This window comes from Amyelois transitella, chromosome 28 (genome assembly GCF_032362555.1).
Source record: "Amyelois transitella isolate CPQ chromosome 28, ilAmyTran1.1, whole genome shotgun sequence".
Classification (NCBI taxonomy): Eukaryota; Metazoa; Arthropoda; class Insecta; order Lepidoptera; family Pyralidae; genus Amyelois; species Amyelois transitella.
Window position 1 is genome coordinate 3,821,675 of NC_083531.1, and position 19,096 is coordinate 3,840,770.

The window sequence follows — 19,096 nt, forward strand, 5'->3', positions numbered from 1 at the left end:
CTATTTGAATCTCAATTCTATCATTAGGCCAAATAGCTGAACGTGGCCATTCAGTCTATTCGAGACTGTTGCCTCTGTCTACCCCGCAAGGGATATAGACGTGACCTACCATACATATATGTATGTATGTGTGTAATACTAACCGGTGCTCTTACGGTGAGGGAAAACATCGTGAGGAAACCTGCACATTCAGGCAACTGGATGTGCAACCACGGATCCAATTCGGGTGAGGTTTACCTGCAAAGGTTGCGGAGGCCAGTCGGGAGTCGTTTCGTGTAAAAACCTGACTCACCCAATCCAGGATCCATGGTCAAAGGCGTACCCCGGGCTCCTCTCCGGAGTGGTGAGGATGCAACCGGGACTAAAGCCAGGAGGAAGAAGTACTACTTACTATGGATTTTTCTTCATAAGTAAGACCCAGACAATAACAAACAGATAGCGTGTCGTTTAATTGGTCATTCACCTTGATTCATCTCGTGTTTTTTCCCGTTTCAGAGACAATTAAAGGTCACATCGAAACAACAAACAAAGATCCTATATAATCATATTTTTTTATCATACAATACCTACAATCTCAATTCTATCATTAAGCCAAATAGCTGAACGTGGCCATTCAGTCTTTTCAAGACTGTTGGCTTTGTCTACCCCGCAAGGGATATGGACGTGACCATATGTATGTACAATACCTACAACATGCGCTAGCAACCTGTCACTATTTGAATCTCAATTCTTTCTTTAAGCCAGATTGCTGAACGTGGCCATTCAGTCTTTTCAAGACTGTTGGCTCTGTCTACCCCGCAAAGGATATAGACGTGACTATATGTATGTACAATACCTACAACATGGGCTAGCAACCTGTCACTATTTGAATCTCAATTCTTTCTTTAAGCCAGATGGTTGAGCGTGGCCTATTATTAGTTTTTCAATGCTGTTGGCTCTGTCTACCCCGCAAGAGATGTAGACGTGACTGTATGTATGTATGTATGTATGCAATACAACATAAAGTAGACAGAGCCAACAGTTTTGAAAAGTGTGATAGGCCTCGTTCAGCTGTTAAGCTCAATGATAGAATTGAGATTCAAATAGTGACAGGTCGCTAGCCCATCGCCTAGAAAAGAATCCCAAGTTTGTAAGCCTATCCCTTAGTCGCCTTTTACGACATCCATGGGAAAGAGATAGAGTGGTCCTATTCTTTTTTGTATTGGTGCCGGGAACCACACGGCACTAGTTGAGGTCTTCCGATAGACTTCCAGATAGGTGAGGGTACCTAATAGGGACTTAAACCGCCAGGAGGAAGAAGAAGTAAACTAAGGGAACATTTAGAATTTCTTCTCACATTAAGGGATCGAAAAACGAAATGTGAAAGTTATACATTTTATTATCTATTTCTTAACGTTCATACACGAGTTGCATTATAAAATTATCTATAAATATCTATTAATATTATGCGTATTTATTTTGATTTCTTAACATTGATTAGTCAGTAAGTAAGTAAATGATTTATTGTTCACTAAATGAAATAAATTACAAATTGGTCACATCACATTTTCTATTCGCATAAAATGATTGTTAATTTTGAGTATTTTTAAGTCTTCCGTTAGGCGTAGGAAGTCCGAGTAAACCCTGAAAATAAAAAAAAATGTTTAGTTTCTTATTTTTTAGTGAACCTATTTTGATGAAACAAACTTGTAATGTTTTTCTGAGTTAAAACAAAGCAATCGGTGAAAGTTTTAAGTAAATTGGTTCAGTACTTTCGGAGATAATCATGATCATACATACAGACAGACAGACAGATAGACAAGAAATTAAAACAAAATATTTTTGCTTTCTTTTATTCATTCAAAGTGTCCCTCTATCCATTTCAGTCAAAAATACTAAATGTACAGACAAAATATTTTTACTGTTTACATACATACATACATAAAATCACGCCTCTTTCCCGGAGGGGTAGGCAGAGACTTTTTACTGTTTTATTATATGTATCGATGTAGGTACTGCATTATATTGTAGGCGGCGTTAAATTCGCTCGGGGCGAAGCTAAGACGGGTATAAAATATAGTTCGTAATATCTCATTTGGGATCATACTCACTCTCCTCTCATCTCTAAATGACTCTATTGTGAGGCATGGCATTGTCTCTCCACGTGAAGAAGTACTGCTTGAACACAGCCGGCTCCGTGCCTTGAAGGACTCTCGTAACTTTCACCTGAGAATATGAGACTGATTAAATTTTAAATACAATATAAATAATAATAAATATATACGGGACAAATTACACTGATTGAGTTAGCCTCGAAGTAAGTTCGAGACTTGTGTTACGAGATACTAACTCAACGATACTATATTTTATAATAAATACTTATGTAGATAAACATCCAAGACCCCAGACCAATCAGAAAAAGTTCTTTTCTCGTCATGCCCTGGCCGGGATTCGAATCCGAAACCTCCGATGTCACAGACAAGCATACTACCGCTGCACCACAGAGGCCGTCAAATAAATAAAATATACTTGTGACATGAAGAGAGTTATGAACGTGGATGATGCGAAGGAAGTATGCAGAGATCGTGGCAAGTGAAAAGAGGTAGTCTCTGCCTACCCCTACCCGGGAAAGAGGCGTGATTTTATGTATGTATGTATGTATAAATAAACTAGCTGCGCCCGCGGCTTCGTCCGCGTGGAATAGTTATTTTGGGCATCATTGAAGCCCTCAAGGATGAATAATTTTCCCCGTTCTTTTTTTTCCACATTTTCCATTATTTCTTTGCTTCTAATAGTTGCAGCGTGATGTTATAATATAGCCTTAAGCCTTCCTCGATAAACGGTCTATTCAACACAAAAAGAATTTTTCAATTCGGACCAGTAGTTCCTGCGATTAGCGAGTTCAAACAAACAAACAAACAACCTCTTCAGCTTTATAATATTAGTATTATAAAAACAAAACGAAAATAAAAACACTAACATTCAAGTTGAATACAAAAATAATTAATTTTTTCAGTCATGTCATCATGTTTATAAGATAGATGTAATGTTTTTGCATCTGTGAGATACTTAGATAAATAAATAGGTACCATTTATGTGGTCTGTCGAGGGTGTTTATATTTACATATCACATACATACATACCATCATGTCTGTTTCCCATTGGGGTAGGCAGAGACTATGGAATTCCACTTGCTACGATCCTTACAGACCCGCTTCATCTACACTCATTACTCTTTTCATGCATATTCGACGATTACGGGTACCTACCTACATACATATCATATCTTACTTATTACAATTTTATCCTAAACTTATGTTTGTTATAGTAATCCACTAACAAAAGGCGGCCTTATTAATAAGTAGATATAGTTTGATTTGAAACTGTCGCTAAACTTTTTGGAAACTCAATGGTTTTTTTACAAAAAAAAAAATACTTACCCAAGCTGGATAATTTTTAGATGTGAAAATCTGTTGAGCTTTATTCATAGCCTCTGTCTTTTCCTGAAAAATAAAAAAAAAATATACATACATAGGACATATAATCACCATACATATAATCACGCCTATATCCCATGCGGGGTAGACAGAACCAACATTCTTGAAAATACTAATAGGCCACGTTCAGCTGTTTGGCTTAATGATAGAATTGAAATTCAAAATAGGTGACAGATTGCTAGCCCATCGCCTAAAAAGAATCTCAAGTTTATAAGCCTATCCCTTAGTCGCCTTTTACAACATCCATGGGAAAGAGATGGAGTGGTCCTCTTGTTTTTTGTAGTGGTGCCGGGAACCACACGGCACATTATAACTACTTTGATGATAAAATATACATATTTATTCTCACCTTGTCCGTAGCCTGCTTTCCTATCCAGACGTATATGCTACCGCTGACTGTGTCCAGAATGTAGCATTCCTGAAAAAATAATAATACTCCAATCAATCAATAACCTCCTTTTTTATAGTAGGTTAATTTCTGAAACCTTCTCCTTAGTGTAGCAAACAATTTCATGAAAACCACACCAAAATCGGTTCAAAGAGACGCGAGTTAATCGCGGACATCTATTAAAATATATATATGTTACAGTTAAAACTAGTTTTTAGATAGAACGCGTTTTCCCTAGTTATAAAAATGATGAGGATCTACTTGTTATTACAAGACAAACTATCGTGGCACTTTGAGTTACAAAGGCAACCATTTTTCTTGCAGAGACACCTTTTTGACATCATCCTTTTTGCATACGCAGCGCATAAATCCTTGGCCTGTTCCTATGGCTGCTTCCTTAGCAACAGTTCTCAAAGGTAAATTTTTCTTTGCACTTGTTGAATTCTGACCTGAAAATCAAATTAAAATAGTCATATTTTATCTAATCGCGATATAATTTTTTGTTAAAACAATTAAGTAATACATAGTTACATACCTGCAATATAATTTTAACTGGAACAGTTTTAACTGGCTCTCCTTGGAAAAACGCGTGTTGTCTAGTAAGAACTAGTTTTAACTGATATTTAATTTTGAGCATTAGTTAATTCTAGTTTTAACAAAGGCATTTAGTAAAAACTAGTTCTAACTAGGGAAAACGCGTTCTATCTAAAAACTAGTTTTAACTGTAACATATATATATATATAATGTGAAAATGATGACGTTAAATTTATATAAAAATAGGCTCACACGGCTCAGAAGCATGGGTATAGTCTATGTTTAAAAGGATGCAGTTGTTTTAAATGTCACCCTGTATATATATATATATATATACAGGGTGACATAATCGCGGACATCTATATATACATATACAGGGTAATATATATATATATAATAAATTTAACGTCATCATTTTCACATCTACGTCACACGCTTTTTTATAGACCAATACTACAAAAAGAAATTAAAACTAAACATGTAAATAAATGTCTGAAAAATAAATTATTTTTCTAGTATCAAGATCAAGTAAAGTACAGAGTTGTCGAGATCGCTCAGCTGAATGAATTGTCGTTGACCTCTGGATCTTACGCGTCGCCGGCCGGGGTGATATGACGTATTTAGGATCGTGGATTATGATACTTTTATTTTTTTTCGTACTTTCTGAAATATGGACCGATATTTTTCTTTTAACGTTTTTAAATATCCTTGTAATAATGAAGACGTAGATATATCAAATTATTATTAAGTGGCAAGTGGAAACAGGTAGTCTCTGCCTACCTCTCCGGGAAAGAGGCGTGATTTTATGTACATATGTATGTATGTATTATTAACTCACCTGCGGTTTGAGCTGTTCCTGCTTGAAAGGTTTCGGGAGCGCCGTGACCTGAACCTTGCCTCTGCTGTCTGAAACCTCGGACAGAGCCACGTTCTGTTCCTCGCTCCTCTCGAATGCCTGTGGAGAAATGTTGAGTTACATACATACGTAGGTATATACATACAAATATTTATTTATTTATTTTAAACTTTATTGCACAAAAACAAAAATGTACAAAAGGCGGACTTTTAGCCGTTTGGCATTCTCTACCAGTCACCAGCTGACCAAACAGAAAAAACTAAGTTGGTGGTGCGATAAAGTGCACATGCATACTGACAAAATACATACATTACAAAAAAAATGCGTAAATACATACAAGATACATAATATACACTATAATATCGTTTATTCAGTATGAGTTTACAAAAGTTTGTGATACTAGTTCCCATTAAAGGTTTCCCTGTGGTGTGGGAGTCGGGCTTCTTCGGATTGTCAGTTACATTATACCGTAAACGATAGAAAAAAAAACAAATTGAGATTTTTATGATAAAATTAAACTAATATACAACATTTTTTAAGCAGTCAGGAATCAGCATTAGTGAAAAAGAGAAATGAATGTGTACGAGTATGTTGTGTGTGTACGTGGGTGATGCTGGTTTTACTATAATTATATTATATCTGTCAAATTACTACATTATATAATCACGTCTATATCCCTTGCGGGGGGAGCCAGAGCCAACAGTCTCGAAAAGACTGATATGCCACGTTCAGCTGTTAGGCGCAACGATAGAATAAAGATTCAAATAGTGACAGGTTGCTGGCCTATCGCCTGAAAGAGGAATTCCAAGTTTATAAGGTTATACCTTAGTCGCCTTTTACGACATCCATAGGAACGAAATGGAGTGGTGGTATTCTTTTTTTTATTGGTGCCGGGAGCCGCACGGAAATGTCGAATTAGAAATAATTATTTATTTTATATGTTATATACTTATATACCATATCCAGCAATTTTATGTCGTATACCTACCACCAACTTAAAGATTTTCTGTTTGGTCAGCTGGTAGACTGGTAGAGAATACATAAATACATAAACTCACGCCTCTTTCCCGGAGGGGTAGGCAGAGACTACCTCTTTCCACTTGCCACGATCTCTGCATACTTCCTTCGCTTCATCCACATTCATAACTCTCTTCATGCAAGCTCGGCGGTTTCGGGTACTCTTGACCTGACCCTTTGCCAGGACGTTCTTAATTTGATCAAGATACGTTCGTCTGGTAGAGAATGCTTAACGGCATTAAGTCCGCCTTTTGTACATTTCTTTTTTTTTTGTTAAAAGCATACCCCGGGCTACTCTCCGGAGTGGTGAGGATGCAACCGGGTCTAAAGCCAGGGGGGAGAATGAAGTGAGAGTCTGACCTGGTCATCTCCACCAGCACTCTCTTCGGGCACCATGTTCCTCGCTCCAGAGCCGAGGGCCGTGAAGAATTTCTGTACATCCACTTCGCTCGAGTATTGATCTGAAAATAAATAAATTTCAGCTACTTTTCTGCCAAGGTTGTATTGAAGGGTTTATAAATTTGGGATTATTTTTGTAGGCGATGGGCCAGCAACCTGTCACTAAGTAAATAAACAAAGAGAGCGTTAATGAGAACCGTGTAGTGGGTAGACCTTGACGAATGTACCCTTGCGGGGTAGACAGAGCCAGCAGTCTTGAAAGACTGACAGACTGACGTTCAGCTGTCGAGCTCAATGATAGAATTGAGATTCAAATAGTGACAGGTTGCTAGCCCATCGCCTATACGAAGAACTCTGTAGGCAACCTTCTTGGTATACGCCATAGCAACTGTTGCCATGATGTTGTTTATTAGAAATATGTCAAAAATAATTTTTATTGTAAAATGTTCTTAAGATAAACGTTGAATAATATAGACATTTTATACTGATTATTTTCTCCTCTTTTCTCCTTCTTTCTTCTGTAGGAATAACTAACTTTAATAACTAACTTTAATAACTAACTTTAATAACTAAGTATACTTCCTACAATCCCATGTTTATAAGTCTCCGTAAAACCCCCTGCGCGGTCTTACCCACAATCTCCACCTTGCCCCGTCCATTATGATCCTGGTCCCTGATCTGGTTCGCCACGGAGGTGGCCTTCAGTTTCTCCACATTCCTCGCCTTCTCACCCACGTACACGTAAATGTCGTGTTGAACATCCAAGATGAAGCAATCGCCTCTGTTCATAGACGAGATTTGGGGGTCGACCTTGAAACAATTAAAAAATAATCAATACATACATATAATCACGTCTATATCTCTAGCGGGGTAGACAGAGACAACAGTCTTGAAAATACTGATAGGCCACGTTCAGCTGTTTGGCTTAATGATAGAATTGAGATTCAAATAGCTGAACGTGGCCATTCAGTCTTTTCAAGACTTTTGGCTCTGTCTACCCCACAAGGGATATATACGTGAACATATGTATGTATGTATTTTTTGTTATGTTATGTTTACCTGACGCACTCTGACATTCCTCTTGCCTTTCACCTGGATCAATCGCTTTTCAGCCCCGGCGTTTGTAGTGACGTGTTTGAATCCTGTGGCATATCCTCCACTCTGATATTGGATACCTGCAAAAGAGGATTTTAATTACAATCCCCCTTTAGGCTTATAAACTTGGGATTCTTCTTTTAGGCGATGGGCTAGCAGCCTGTCACTATTTGAATCTCAATTCTATCACTAAGCCAAACAGCTGAACGTGGCCTATCTCTTCAAGACTTTTGGCTCCGTTTAGTTCGCAAGAGATATAGACGTGATTATAATATTAAAATGTACATCAGACGTTATCAGCCCCGTATTAAGCCATATTATACATTTTTGTATATGGGAGGGGATGTTTCCAGATAGATTGAAAACATCTGTTATAGTCCCCGTTTTTAAGAAAAATTACCGTAAATATATGTCCAGCTATAGACCGATTGCTCTAATACCTAGGTGTATTGGCAAAGATTTTTGAAAAGGTTTTACATAGAAATATGACTATCTAGAGAAATATAAATTACTCTGCAAAGAGCAAGCAGAGAAAGAAAAAAATAGAACAATAAATGAAGCAATTTACACTTTTTTAAACACTGAGCTCACTAACTTAGATGCAATTAAATCCGTTTGTGCAATGCACATGGATCTCTCAAATGCTTTTGATTGTGTTGACCATAAGTAATATTCTTTTACTTAAACTTCAGGCATACGGCATTTGGAGAAAGGCCTATGGTCTTCTAAAATCATACTTAGAAAATAGAAAACAAATAATAGTAGAAAAAAGTACATGTCCAAGACTCTAACCCTTCATTGCTTAGATATTGCCTTGTATGCGATGGCCAACTAAGCGAACTCGAAGTGTAATCTACTAATATTTACATATATATATCTAAGGGTGTAATTAACTTGCGATTTAATACACTGCGCTACACTCAATCTACACTCCACCTTCTACTTAGTATATTAGTTTTGGATTTTTCTATCTTTTGTGTTTAATAAAGATAAGTTTTTCTTTTTCTTTTTGTACATTGAATATTGGGAGAGACCTGGTGACCCGTAATACAGGATCCTCAGGAGCCTAGCATGGGCACCAGTTCTCCACAATTGTTTGTTTACTATCTACTAGACTTGTGAACTGTATATTTTGTCAACTGTATTTTGTATAAATTATTGAGGAGAAAATAAAAAATAAATAAATAAATTGCGGAGTCCCTCAAGGTAGTATCCTGGGACCATTGCTGTTTCTTATCTACATAAGTAATTTTCCAAAAAAAGTAAATCATCAAGTAGTATTATTTGCTGATGATAGTACCGTTATTTTTACTGGAAGGGATAACACAACCTTACAAAATGAAATAAACAACTCCTTTGAAGGTATTATAAATTGGTTGAACTCTAATAATTTAAATATACTTAAATATACATACATACATACATACATAAAATCACATACTTAAATATGTCCATATTTATCTTTAAATTATTAGATTCAGAAACATACATTATGAATATGTTGAGCAAAGACAGACTTATCGCTAAGCAATCTCTTCCAGCCAACCTTTGGGTAGTGAAAGGTAAAAATAGCTACCCCATCTGCGTCACTAGATACGAACTTCAATGATTCAACAAATGATTCACATACTTGTACGTACAATATATATAGGTACGCAGGCCTAATACAGCGGTCAATTAATCACTTGGCGGTAATTGTGCTAATGACTTGTTTGTTTCCTACTTTAGTCATCTGTTAAGGAAAATAGATCACAAACATACATACTACTCTGTCAAGAAAGTAGCGGGAAAAGATCAATAATACACAAACTGTTTGTTATTCATCCAAATTTATTTTATCACCTTTAAAATATGCTCCTTTAGAAACGATACACTTACGCCAACGAATAATCCAATCATCAAAACATTTTTTAAACGCTGTTTCCGGAATTGAGGTCAGTTCTCGCCGCGAATTCTCTTTTATGTCTTCTACCGATTGAAAACGGGTGCCACGAAGTGGTAATTTGAGTTTAGGAAAAAGAAAAAAGTCGGCTGGAGCCATATCTGGTGAATATGGTGGTTGCTCGATGGTATTTGTTGAGTGTTTGGTTAAAAATTCGTTCACAATGATGGCCTTGTGCGAAGGTGCATTATCATGGTGCAAAATCCAAGAATTTTCTTTCCACAAATCTGGCCTTTTTCGTCGGATTTGCTCTCTTAAACGCCGCATAACACTCAAATAATATTCCTTATTTACCGTTTGACCTTCCGGCAAGAATTCCGAGTGCACAACACCGTGATAGTCAAAGAAAACAGTCAACATGACTTTGACTTTTGAACGACTTTGGCGTGGTTTTTTCGGTTTCGGTTCAGTTGGAAGGCGCCACTCCGAAGCTTGTTGACTAGTTTGCATGTCAAACTCGTAAACCCACGTCTCGTCACCAGTAACAATGCGTTTCATGAATGTTGGGTCGGAATTGACTCGTTCTAGCATGTCCTCAGCGACTCTCATGCGATTGAGTTTTTGAAAAAAATTCAGGTCTTTTGGGACTAGCCGAGCGGCAACATGTTTCATACCCAAATTATTAGTTAAAATGGTACGGATCGACTCGTGAGATACAGAAAGTTCGGTGGCTATCTCTCTCAAAGTTGAATGAGGATTTTCAGTCACTATTTCCTTCACTTTTGCGATGTTAACTTCAGTTGCAGACGTTGATGGCCTACCAGAGCGAGGCAAATCTTCCATCACATCTCGACCGCTTTTGAACGCTTTGTACCACTCATAAGCACGAGTTTTTGATAAAGTCGATTCACCGTAAGCCTTCTGTAACATTTTCAGTGACTCCGAACACGATATTCCATTGGCAATGCAAAATTTAAGACAAACTCTTTGTTCGATGTTTTTATCCATTATGAAATTAGCAATACACACTAGATATGATATAACTAAAAATAGCACTGTATTTAATGTAAACAACAGATGCAACTCAAACTCCGCGCCAAAATGGAAAACAGTTGTGCCAATCTAACAACAACAAAAAAAACAAAAATTTGAATTTGGAACCATAAATAAATAATCCATTCCCGATACTTTTCTGACTGAATGTACATACATACAATAAGTCAGTTATTGTAAATTGTCGTTTTTCTTGAAAAAAAAAAACACGATCGAATTGAGAACCTCCTCCTTCTTTTAGGTCGGTTATAAAGAATCAGAACTACAACTTTTTGCGCTACATCCACATAAAATCTCTTTATGCAACGTGGTCGATGTATTGTTCTCACGACCTGACTTTTTACCATGCCTTCGATTTGATCAAGGTCCAGACAGACAGACGTCTAGACATTTCACAATCTCATAGACATGGTATATACATACATATGTATAATTACGTCTATATGCCTAATAGCTGTGCCCGCGACTTCGTCCGCGTGGAATAGTTATTTTGGGCATCATGAAGCTCTCAAAATGGATCACAAACATACATACATACATACAATAAGTCAGTTAAAGTCAGTCAATAATTGTACCCGTTTTTTTTTTCACATCTTCCATTATTTCTTCGCTCCTAATAGTTGCAGCGTGATATTATACAGCCTAAAGCCTTCCTCGATAAAAGGTCTATTCAACACAAAAATAATTTTTCAATTCGAACCAATAGTTCCTGAGATTAGCGCGTTCAAACAAACAAACAAACAAACAAACTCATCAGCTTTACAATATTAGTATAGACGAAAACGGACCTGAAGGGAACAGCTCCTTGAACTGCTGGCTCTCCTGGCCCAGAACCTCTCTATGCTGGACAGCAGCGCCGCTGAACTTGTCATCTAGACCCACAGTCAAGATGGCGGCCGCTCCAGACTCGTCCTGGGTAGACTCACTCCCGATCCAGTAGTATATGTCCCAGGATAACTTGTTGCGATTGTCAGCAGTTGTCTGTAGAACCAAAACTTATTACCATCGTTACCACGGTCGGCACCAATACAAAAAAGAATAGGACCACTCCATTTCTTTCCCATGGATGTCGTAAAAGGCGACTAAGGGATAGGCTCACAAACTTGGGATTCTTTTTTAGGCGATGGGCTAGCAACCTGTCACTATTTGAATCTCAATTCTATCATTAAGCCAAATAGCTGAACGTGGTCATTCAGTCTTTTCAAAACTGTTGGCTCTGTCTACCCCGCAAGGGACATAGACGTGACCATATGTATGTATGTATGTTGGACGGCTTCTGTGGCACAGCGGTAGTACGCTTGCCTGCGACACCAGAGGTCCCGGGTTCGAATCCCGGCCAGGGCATGATGTGAAAAGAACTTTTATTGATCAGCCTGGGTCTTGGATGTTTAACTATATAAGTATTTATTATAAAATATATTAGCGTTGAGTTAGTATCTCGTAACACAAGTCTTGAACTTACTTCGAGGCTAACTCCACAACAATTTTCTTGTAGAAAGTTAATACAAGTTTTCTTTTAGATTAATTAAATTATTATATACATATATTATTATGTATTGATTATTTTTTGTTTTTTTTTTATGTCTTCCAATTAGTACCTTATATTAATCTTACCTTAAGCACTATATAGGAGTCACCCTTGTACAATTTTCCGACATCTTTCTGTGATACCACCTCCGGATTGAAATCCTATAAAAATAAAGAAATTGAATCAATCCATCTTAGTAAAATTTAAAGACTGTATAAATTATTTAGCATTACTTATAATAGTTATAATGCAAGGCCATTTTCCTACTAGATAATATTTTAAATGCGAAAGTTTGTGAGTATGTCAGTATGGATGTTTGTTACTTTTTCACGCAAAAACTACTAAACCGATTAAGATGAAATTTGGTATCTAGGTAGCTGAAGACCCAGAATAAAATATAGACTACATTTAATCCCGGAGTTTCCGCGAGATTGATAGGGTTTCCATGCGGCCGAAGTCGCGGGCGGCCTCTAGTTTATTATAAAGAATAAAGAAAAATAAAGAACAGAAATGTTCGTTTTACCAAATATTGATCATATAATGTTAAAAATAAAGTCTCTATTGCATCTCGTCCCTTCTGGAGAGGGGCACCTCCCGATATATATTCTTATTAAACACAGATTGACTAGAGATTTTTAGGAGTGGCCATAGCCTACTTTTTTTCTGAAAACTGTCACAATAGCTGTGTTCCAGGAATTCTAGTACATTTACCTTGATTCTCCACACTTCAACACCGGCTTGCCTGCCAGCGTTGGCAAATGCTGGATGAGTGGAAGCCTTGGCCCTTGCATCCTGAAAAGAAAAAAAAAACAAAAATACATGAATTTTTGACAGCAAACGTCACAGTTAATTATTAAATGTCATTTTGTTTATTCGTGGTTTAATCGATTTCGTTTAGATACGAACGGTTATTTTAAAATCAAAGGATTCTGAGACGTTTCGATTAAAAATTTTGCGAAATTTAACTGTAAAATACATTTTCAGGATTATACAAAAAGATTACAGCTTGAAAAGCATCGTGTGGTTGGCATTGAGATAATCAAATATATCGATATCGAAATGTCGATGTCGATAGAAGAATTGATAGCCCATCGTCCAAAAAATTATCCCATGTATATTATTAAGCTTTCCCTTGATAGGCATCTTGCACATACTATATTTTTTACTGCTAGGTAGTTAATGTATCAATACCATAGATATACATATAAAGATGTCTCGACCATAGATATAGGATACACTACCTAGATGCATGTGTTTAATTCCCTGTTTACAAATCGATGAGAAACAAATGGAGTGATGCAAACTTCTTATTCTTTCAATTATAAGTGCTCGGAACCACACGGCAAGGCATGATACAAACATACATATTGTCACGTCCATCTCCCTTGCGGGGTAGACAGAGCCAACACTCTTGAAAAGACTGAATGACCACTAAATAGCTGACTATTTAGCTTACTGATAGAACTGAGATTCAAATAGTGACAGGTTGCTAACCCATCGCCTAAATCCCAAGTTTGTAAGCCTATCTCTTACTCACCTTTTAACATTCGTGGGAAAGAGATGGAGTGGTCCTTTTCTTTTTTGTATTGATTGCCGGGAACCACACGGCTCTATACTATACTACACTATGCTAGTATGCTTTATAGCAAAAACGTCATCATGTGAAAATAATAAGACAATCGATCATGAACGTAGTATCAAATAAAATATTTATAGCACAGTGACCGCTTAACCCTCAATTTCGTAATAGGATGACAACAGATATGTACATATATGTATAGTAAAATGGGTGAGTCAAGGTTTTAGTGACCTTTTCATTATCGACCAATGTGTAGTGAGACAGGGGTGATAAACATTTGGAGGTAGAGATTACCTACTCGATTTCTCTAGGAAAATAGTAGGTAATCTTGTCATTTCAATCAAATCTCACTTATAATATGATAAAATTATAATTGCCGTGAGGTTTTCAGGACCATTAGGAAAAAAACGGACCACTCCATATCTTTCCCATTGGATGTCGTAAAAGGCGACTAAGGGATACGCTTACAAACTTGGGATTTTTTTAAGGCGATGTGTTAGCAACCTGTCACTATTTGAATCTCAATTCTATCATTAAGCTAAATAGCTGAACGTGGCCAATCAGTCTTTTCAAGACTGTTGGCTCTGTTTACCACGCAAGGGATATAGACGTGATCATATGTATGTATGTATGTAAAATATATTTTTTTTCGTTTTCATAGCGTGACGTCATATTCTTAGCAGCCTTATCTATATATCTATTCTAAATTACTGAAAAAGATGAAAAGTAGTGTTCAAAATTCAAATTATGCTTTACTTTTGAAGACTAGGTAAACTTTTTCACAGCTAATTGTTGACGACGCATGTCTTAACTCTCATTGGTCAAATTAACGAAACCATTGGGAATTTGAAAAACTCGACTTACTATCTAATTGGAAATTAACTAATTTTCTGCCAAATTTATTTGCTCATACGAAAAGAGTGATGAATGTGGGTGAAGCAATGGCTATTTTCGAAGTTATATACATACATACATACATATATCACGCCTCTTTCCCGAAGGGGTAGGCAGAGACTACCTCTTTCCACTTGCCACGATCTCTGCATACTTCCTTCGCTTCATCCACATTCATAACTCCCTTCATGCAAGCTCGGCGGTTTCGGGTACTTTCGACCTGACCCTTTACCAGGACGTCCTTAATTTGATCAAGATACGTTCGTCTAGGTCTTCCCTCTCCGACCAACATAATAAATACATTAGTTTGAATACTAAACGATGTTCTTACGGCGAGAGAAACCTGCACATTCAGGCAACTGGATGTGTAACCATGGATCCTATACGGGTCAAGTTTACCTGCAAAGGTTGCGGAGGTCAGACGGGAGTCGCTTCGTGTGAAACAAGACTCACCCAATCCTCGGTCAAAGGCATACACCGGGCTCCTCTCCAGAGTGGTGAGGATGCGACCGGGACTAAAGCCAGGGGGGGGGGGGGGAGAACCCACCTTATCAGTGAGTGATGTGATGACAGGCGAAACCGGTTGCTGGTTGAATGTGGTTCTGGCACAGGCGGCTGTCACCAGAGCCAACACAGAGAAGATATGCAGTAACTTCATGCTGTGACAGAAATAAAAAGAGAAGAGTTTAATAAACTGTGCCGTGTGGTTCCCGGCACCAATAAAAAAGAAAAGGAATAGGACCACTCCATCTCGTTCCCATGGATGTCGTAAAAGGCGACTAAGGGATAGGCTTATAAACATGGGATTCTTCATTTAGGCGATGGGCTAGCAACCTGTCACTATTTGAACCTCAATTCCAGCATAAAGCCAAACAGCTGAACGTGGCCCATCAGTCTTTTCAAGACTGTTGGCTCTGTCTACCCCGCAAGGGATATAGACGTGATTATATGTATGTATGTATGTTTAATAAACTTATTGTTTTACATGCCTATCTTCTGTTTTACTTATTCTTACCTTAAAAACATACGTACATATAACCACGTCTATATCCCTTGCGGGGTAGACAGAGCCAACAGCCTTGAAAAACTGAAAGGTCACGTTTAGCTGTTTGGCTTAATGATAGAATGTTGAACAGCTGAACTTGGCCGATCAGTCATTTCAAGACTGTTGGCTATGTCTACCCCGCAAAGGATTAATTTTAATGTTTATTTAAAATTTCATAAAAAAATAACCTGTTACTATCGTAATTAAACTCTCAAGATCACACTTTTATATTTAAATATATAAATGAAATACTTATTACCTTTAAATAAACAAATAGATATCTACACCTTAGTCTCCTTTTACGACATCCATGGGAACGAGACGAATTCAAAATTAATTGTTATGTTTTAACACGAACAGCGCGTACGTGAACTCTAATTGAAGGAAAAACATTGTTTTTTTATGAACAAGGTAAACTGTATCACTACTTAACTAACGTTTATATTAGTTCAGAATCAAGGTTAGGTTGCTCATTGTGTGACTAAGTTACCTTGTAATTGTGATTTTGTAAGTTTAAGGTGTTTACAGACAATCGTCTGATCCGTATCAAACATACATATAATCACGTCTATATCCCTTGCGGGGTAGACAGAGCCAACAGTCTTAAAAAGACTGATAGGCCTCGTTCAGCTGTTTGGCTTAATGATAGAATTGAGATTCAAATAGTGACAGGTTGATAGCCTCTCGTTTAAAAGAAGAATCCCAAGTTTGAAAGCCTATCCCTTAGTCGCCTTTTACTATATCCATAGAAAGAGATGGAGTGGTGCTATTCTTTTTTTCTAATGGTGCCGTTAACCACACGGCTATCCGTATCAAAAGTGAGAACAATAATGTAACTGAGTGGAGATTGTACCTACTTGAAAAATATTAATAAACTCATTTAGAACTGTAAATTTTTTTTTATACGCAGTTATGCCCGCGCGAATTTAGCGCCACTTACAAAAGAATACAAGTTTTTTTAGCAAATCCCACGGGAACTAAAGTTTTTACCGGGATGAAGTACCGTATGTCGTTTTCCATATTTTATGGTCTATTCAACGCAAAAAGAATTTTTCAATTCGAACCAGTAGTTCCTGAGATTAGCGCGTTCAAACAAACAAACAAACTCGTCAGCTTTATAATATTAGTATAGATTTATGTTATTTTTCAATTCGAACCGGTAGTTCCTGAGATTAGCGCGTTCAAACAAACAAACTCTTCAACTTTATAATATTAGTATAGATTTATGTTTTTGTTTTAATATTTATTTCAAAGGCCACATTCGGCACGAGCCCTTATGTTTAGTATTCAAGAGGTGAATGTTCCTTATTGTTTTTGTTATACTACCTTATATGATACTCGTATATAACTTACTAGCTGTGCTCGCAACTTCGTCCACGTAGAATAGTTATTTTGGGCATTATTGAAACCCTCTAGGGTGAATAAATTTCCCCGTTTATTTTTTACATTTTTCATTATTTCTTCGCTCCTAATAGTTGCAGCATGATGTAATATAGCCTAAGGCCTTCCTCGATAAATGGTCTATTCAACACAAAAATAATTTTTCATTTCGAACCAGTAGTTCCTGAGATTAGCGCGTTCAAACAAACAAACAAACAATTGATCAACTCTTCAGCTTTATAATATTAGTATAGATATTCAATTTCTTTAAGTTTCTATTGAAAATTAAAATATCTGCCTGTTACATTATTACGACGAAATTTTAAATGTGGACTACGGAAGAAGTCATAGGATACGTCTTCTTATTTCTGTTTTTTTTCGATAAACGTCTTTTTGAAAAAAAAAAGCTTTTTTGACTTTGTTTTAAAATTTCGTCGTAATAATGTATGCAAATATGTATGCAAAATGGCGATCGGTCCAGTGGTTTCGACGTCATAGACGGACGAACAAACACACTTTCACATTTATAATTACTAAAGGAACATATATCTATATATGGATAATTTTAAACTTGTTATTACACTCTCGGTTAGAAGTTACGACTTTATTCATAATTCTGATAAACTTATGACCGATCAGTTTGATAAATAAGTTTTGTTTTGTTAGATTTTACAAGTTTAGAGCCTACAATATGGCCCTTATATCACAGAATTATTAATGGTACTCACACATTTACTCCCTGAGGGGTAGACAGAGCCAACAGTCTTAAAAATCGAAAATCAGAGAAGTACCTAGTGACTCTTAATCTATCGATGGAGAACGAAAGGCGACTAAGGGCTTGGCTTAAAAACTTGGGATTCTTCTTTTAGGCGATAGGCTAGCAACCTGTCACTATTTCAATATCAATTCTATTTTTAAGCCAAACAGCTGAATGTGGCCTTTCAGTCTTTTTAAGACTGTTGGCTCTGTCTACCCCGCACAGACCAGAATAGTAGTAACTTCTTGAAACCTCGACAAAGCTATTTCTAAGTATGTACATATAATAATTTGATTTGTAATTAAATTTAATATCTTTACCAACCAATCTACCTACCTACGTAAATAATATTTTATTATTACGCACTCTAGATATTCATTTTTTAAATATAAAGATACTAGTGACACCGGTACATTATTAGAATGAGTTTACGAGAAAACTGCACAAAATCCGTTGCGTGGTCACTAACAGGCAGATGCGGAAGACTTTATGCATTGACATGATATCTATACTAATATTATAAAACTGGAGAGTTTGTTTGAACGCGCTAATCTTAGGAACTACTGGTTCGATTTGAAAAATGCTTTTTGTGTTGAATAGACCATTTATCGAGGAAGGCTTTAGGCTATATAACATCACACTACAACTATTAGGAGCGAAGAAATAATGGAAAATGTGAAAAAAAAACGGGGAAAATTATTCATCCTTGAGAGCTTCAATGATGCCCAAAAAAACTATTCCACGCGAACGAAGTTGCGGGTACAGCTAGTTTATTATAACTTCACTCTTTATAAGATATGAATCGAAAAAATAAGACAGGTAATACTTTTACAACATAACAATAACGTGGTAGGTAATGGCAGTTGGGTAAGAAATTAAAACGAAAAAACTATAGACAAAAAAATATACCTAACTTAGTCACTTACAAGAAAAAATAATAAGCACAGATTATAAACTCAAAACATTAGAACACTGGCAGTTTTTCTAACGAAATAAAACGATAAAAATCACAAACAAAAATTACTTACATTATTAACACAACCTCTCGCGTTCAATGCGATTTCTTACTGACATGAAATGGACGGTTTTATAAACTTGATCTGTGGGTCAAATGTCACTCGTGCGCAGCTTGTAAACAGCTAGTTGTACCGCCCGGTTATGTTTGTAATAAAAAAAAACAAATACCTAGGTAGGTAATCTTTAAAACCATAG

General features: G+C 36.7%; 1 protein-coding gene across 1 annotated transcript; it reads right to left on the reverse strand.

Annotated features, from left to right (window-relative positions):
• Positions 1 to 1,399: 1,399 nt before the first annotated feature.
• Positions 1,400 to 18,973, reverse strand: LOC106139481 (gelsolin). The gene is made up of 13 exons (XM_013340937.2): positions 18,913 to 18,973; positions 15,250 to 15,361; positions 12,941 to 13,021; positions 12,316 to 12,390; positions 11,490 to 11,682; positions 7,731 to 7,846; positions 7,304 to 7,481; positions 6,633 to 6,733; positions 5,238 to 5,354; positions 3,826 to 3,894; positions 3,420 to 3,482; positions 2,091 to 2,205; positions 1,400 to 1,623 (listed from the first exon to the last, which is right to left on the reverse strand). Exons 2-12 carry the CDS (start codon positions 15,358 to 15,360, stop codon positions 2,104 to 2,106), a joined length of 1,206 nt encoding a protein of 401 aa, XP_013196391.1. The 5' UTR covers position 15,361; positions 18,913 to 18,973; the 3' UTR covers positions 1,400 to 1,623; positions 2,091 to 2,103.
• Between the last annotated feature and the right edge of the window lie 123 nt (positions 18,974 to 19,096).

Coding starts and splice junctions, on each gene's coding strand:
- LOC106139481 (XM_013340937.2), bottom strand. CDS start 15,360: ATGAAGTTACTGCATATCTTCTCTGTGTTGGCTCTGGTGACAGCCGCC. Junction 3,483..3,825: donor GAAAGCAGGCTACGGACAAG/GTGAGAATAAAT, acceptor TTTATTTTTCAG/GAAAAGACAGAGGCTATGAA. Junction 2,206..3,419: donor CTAAAAATTATCCAGCTTGG/GTAAGTATTTTT, acceptor TCATATTCTCAG/GTGAAAGTTACGAGAGTCCT.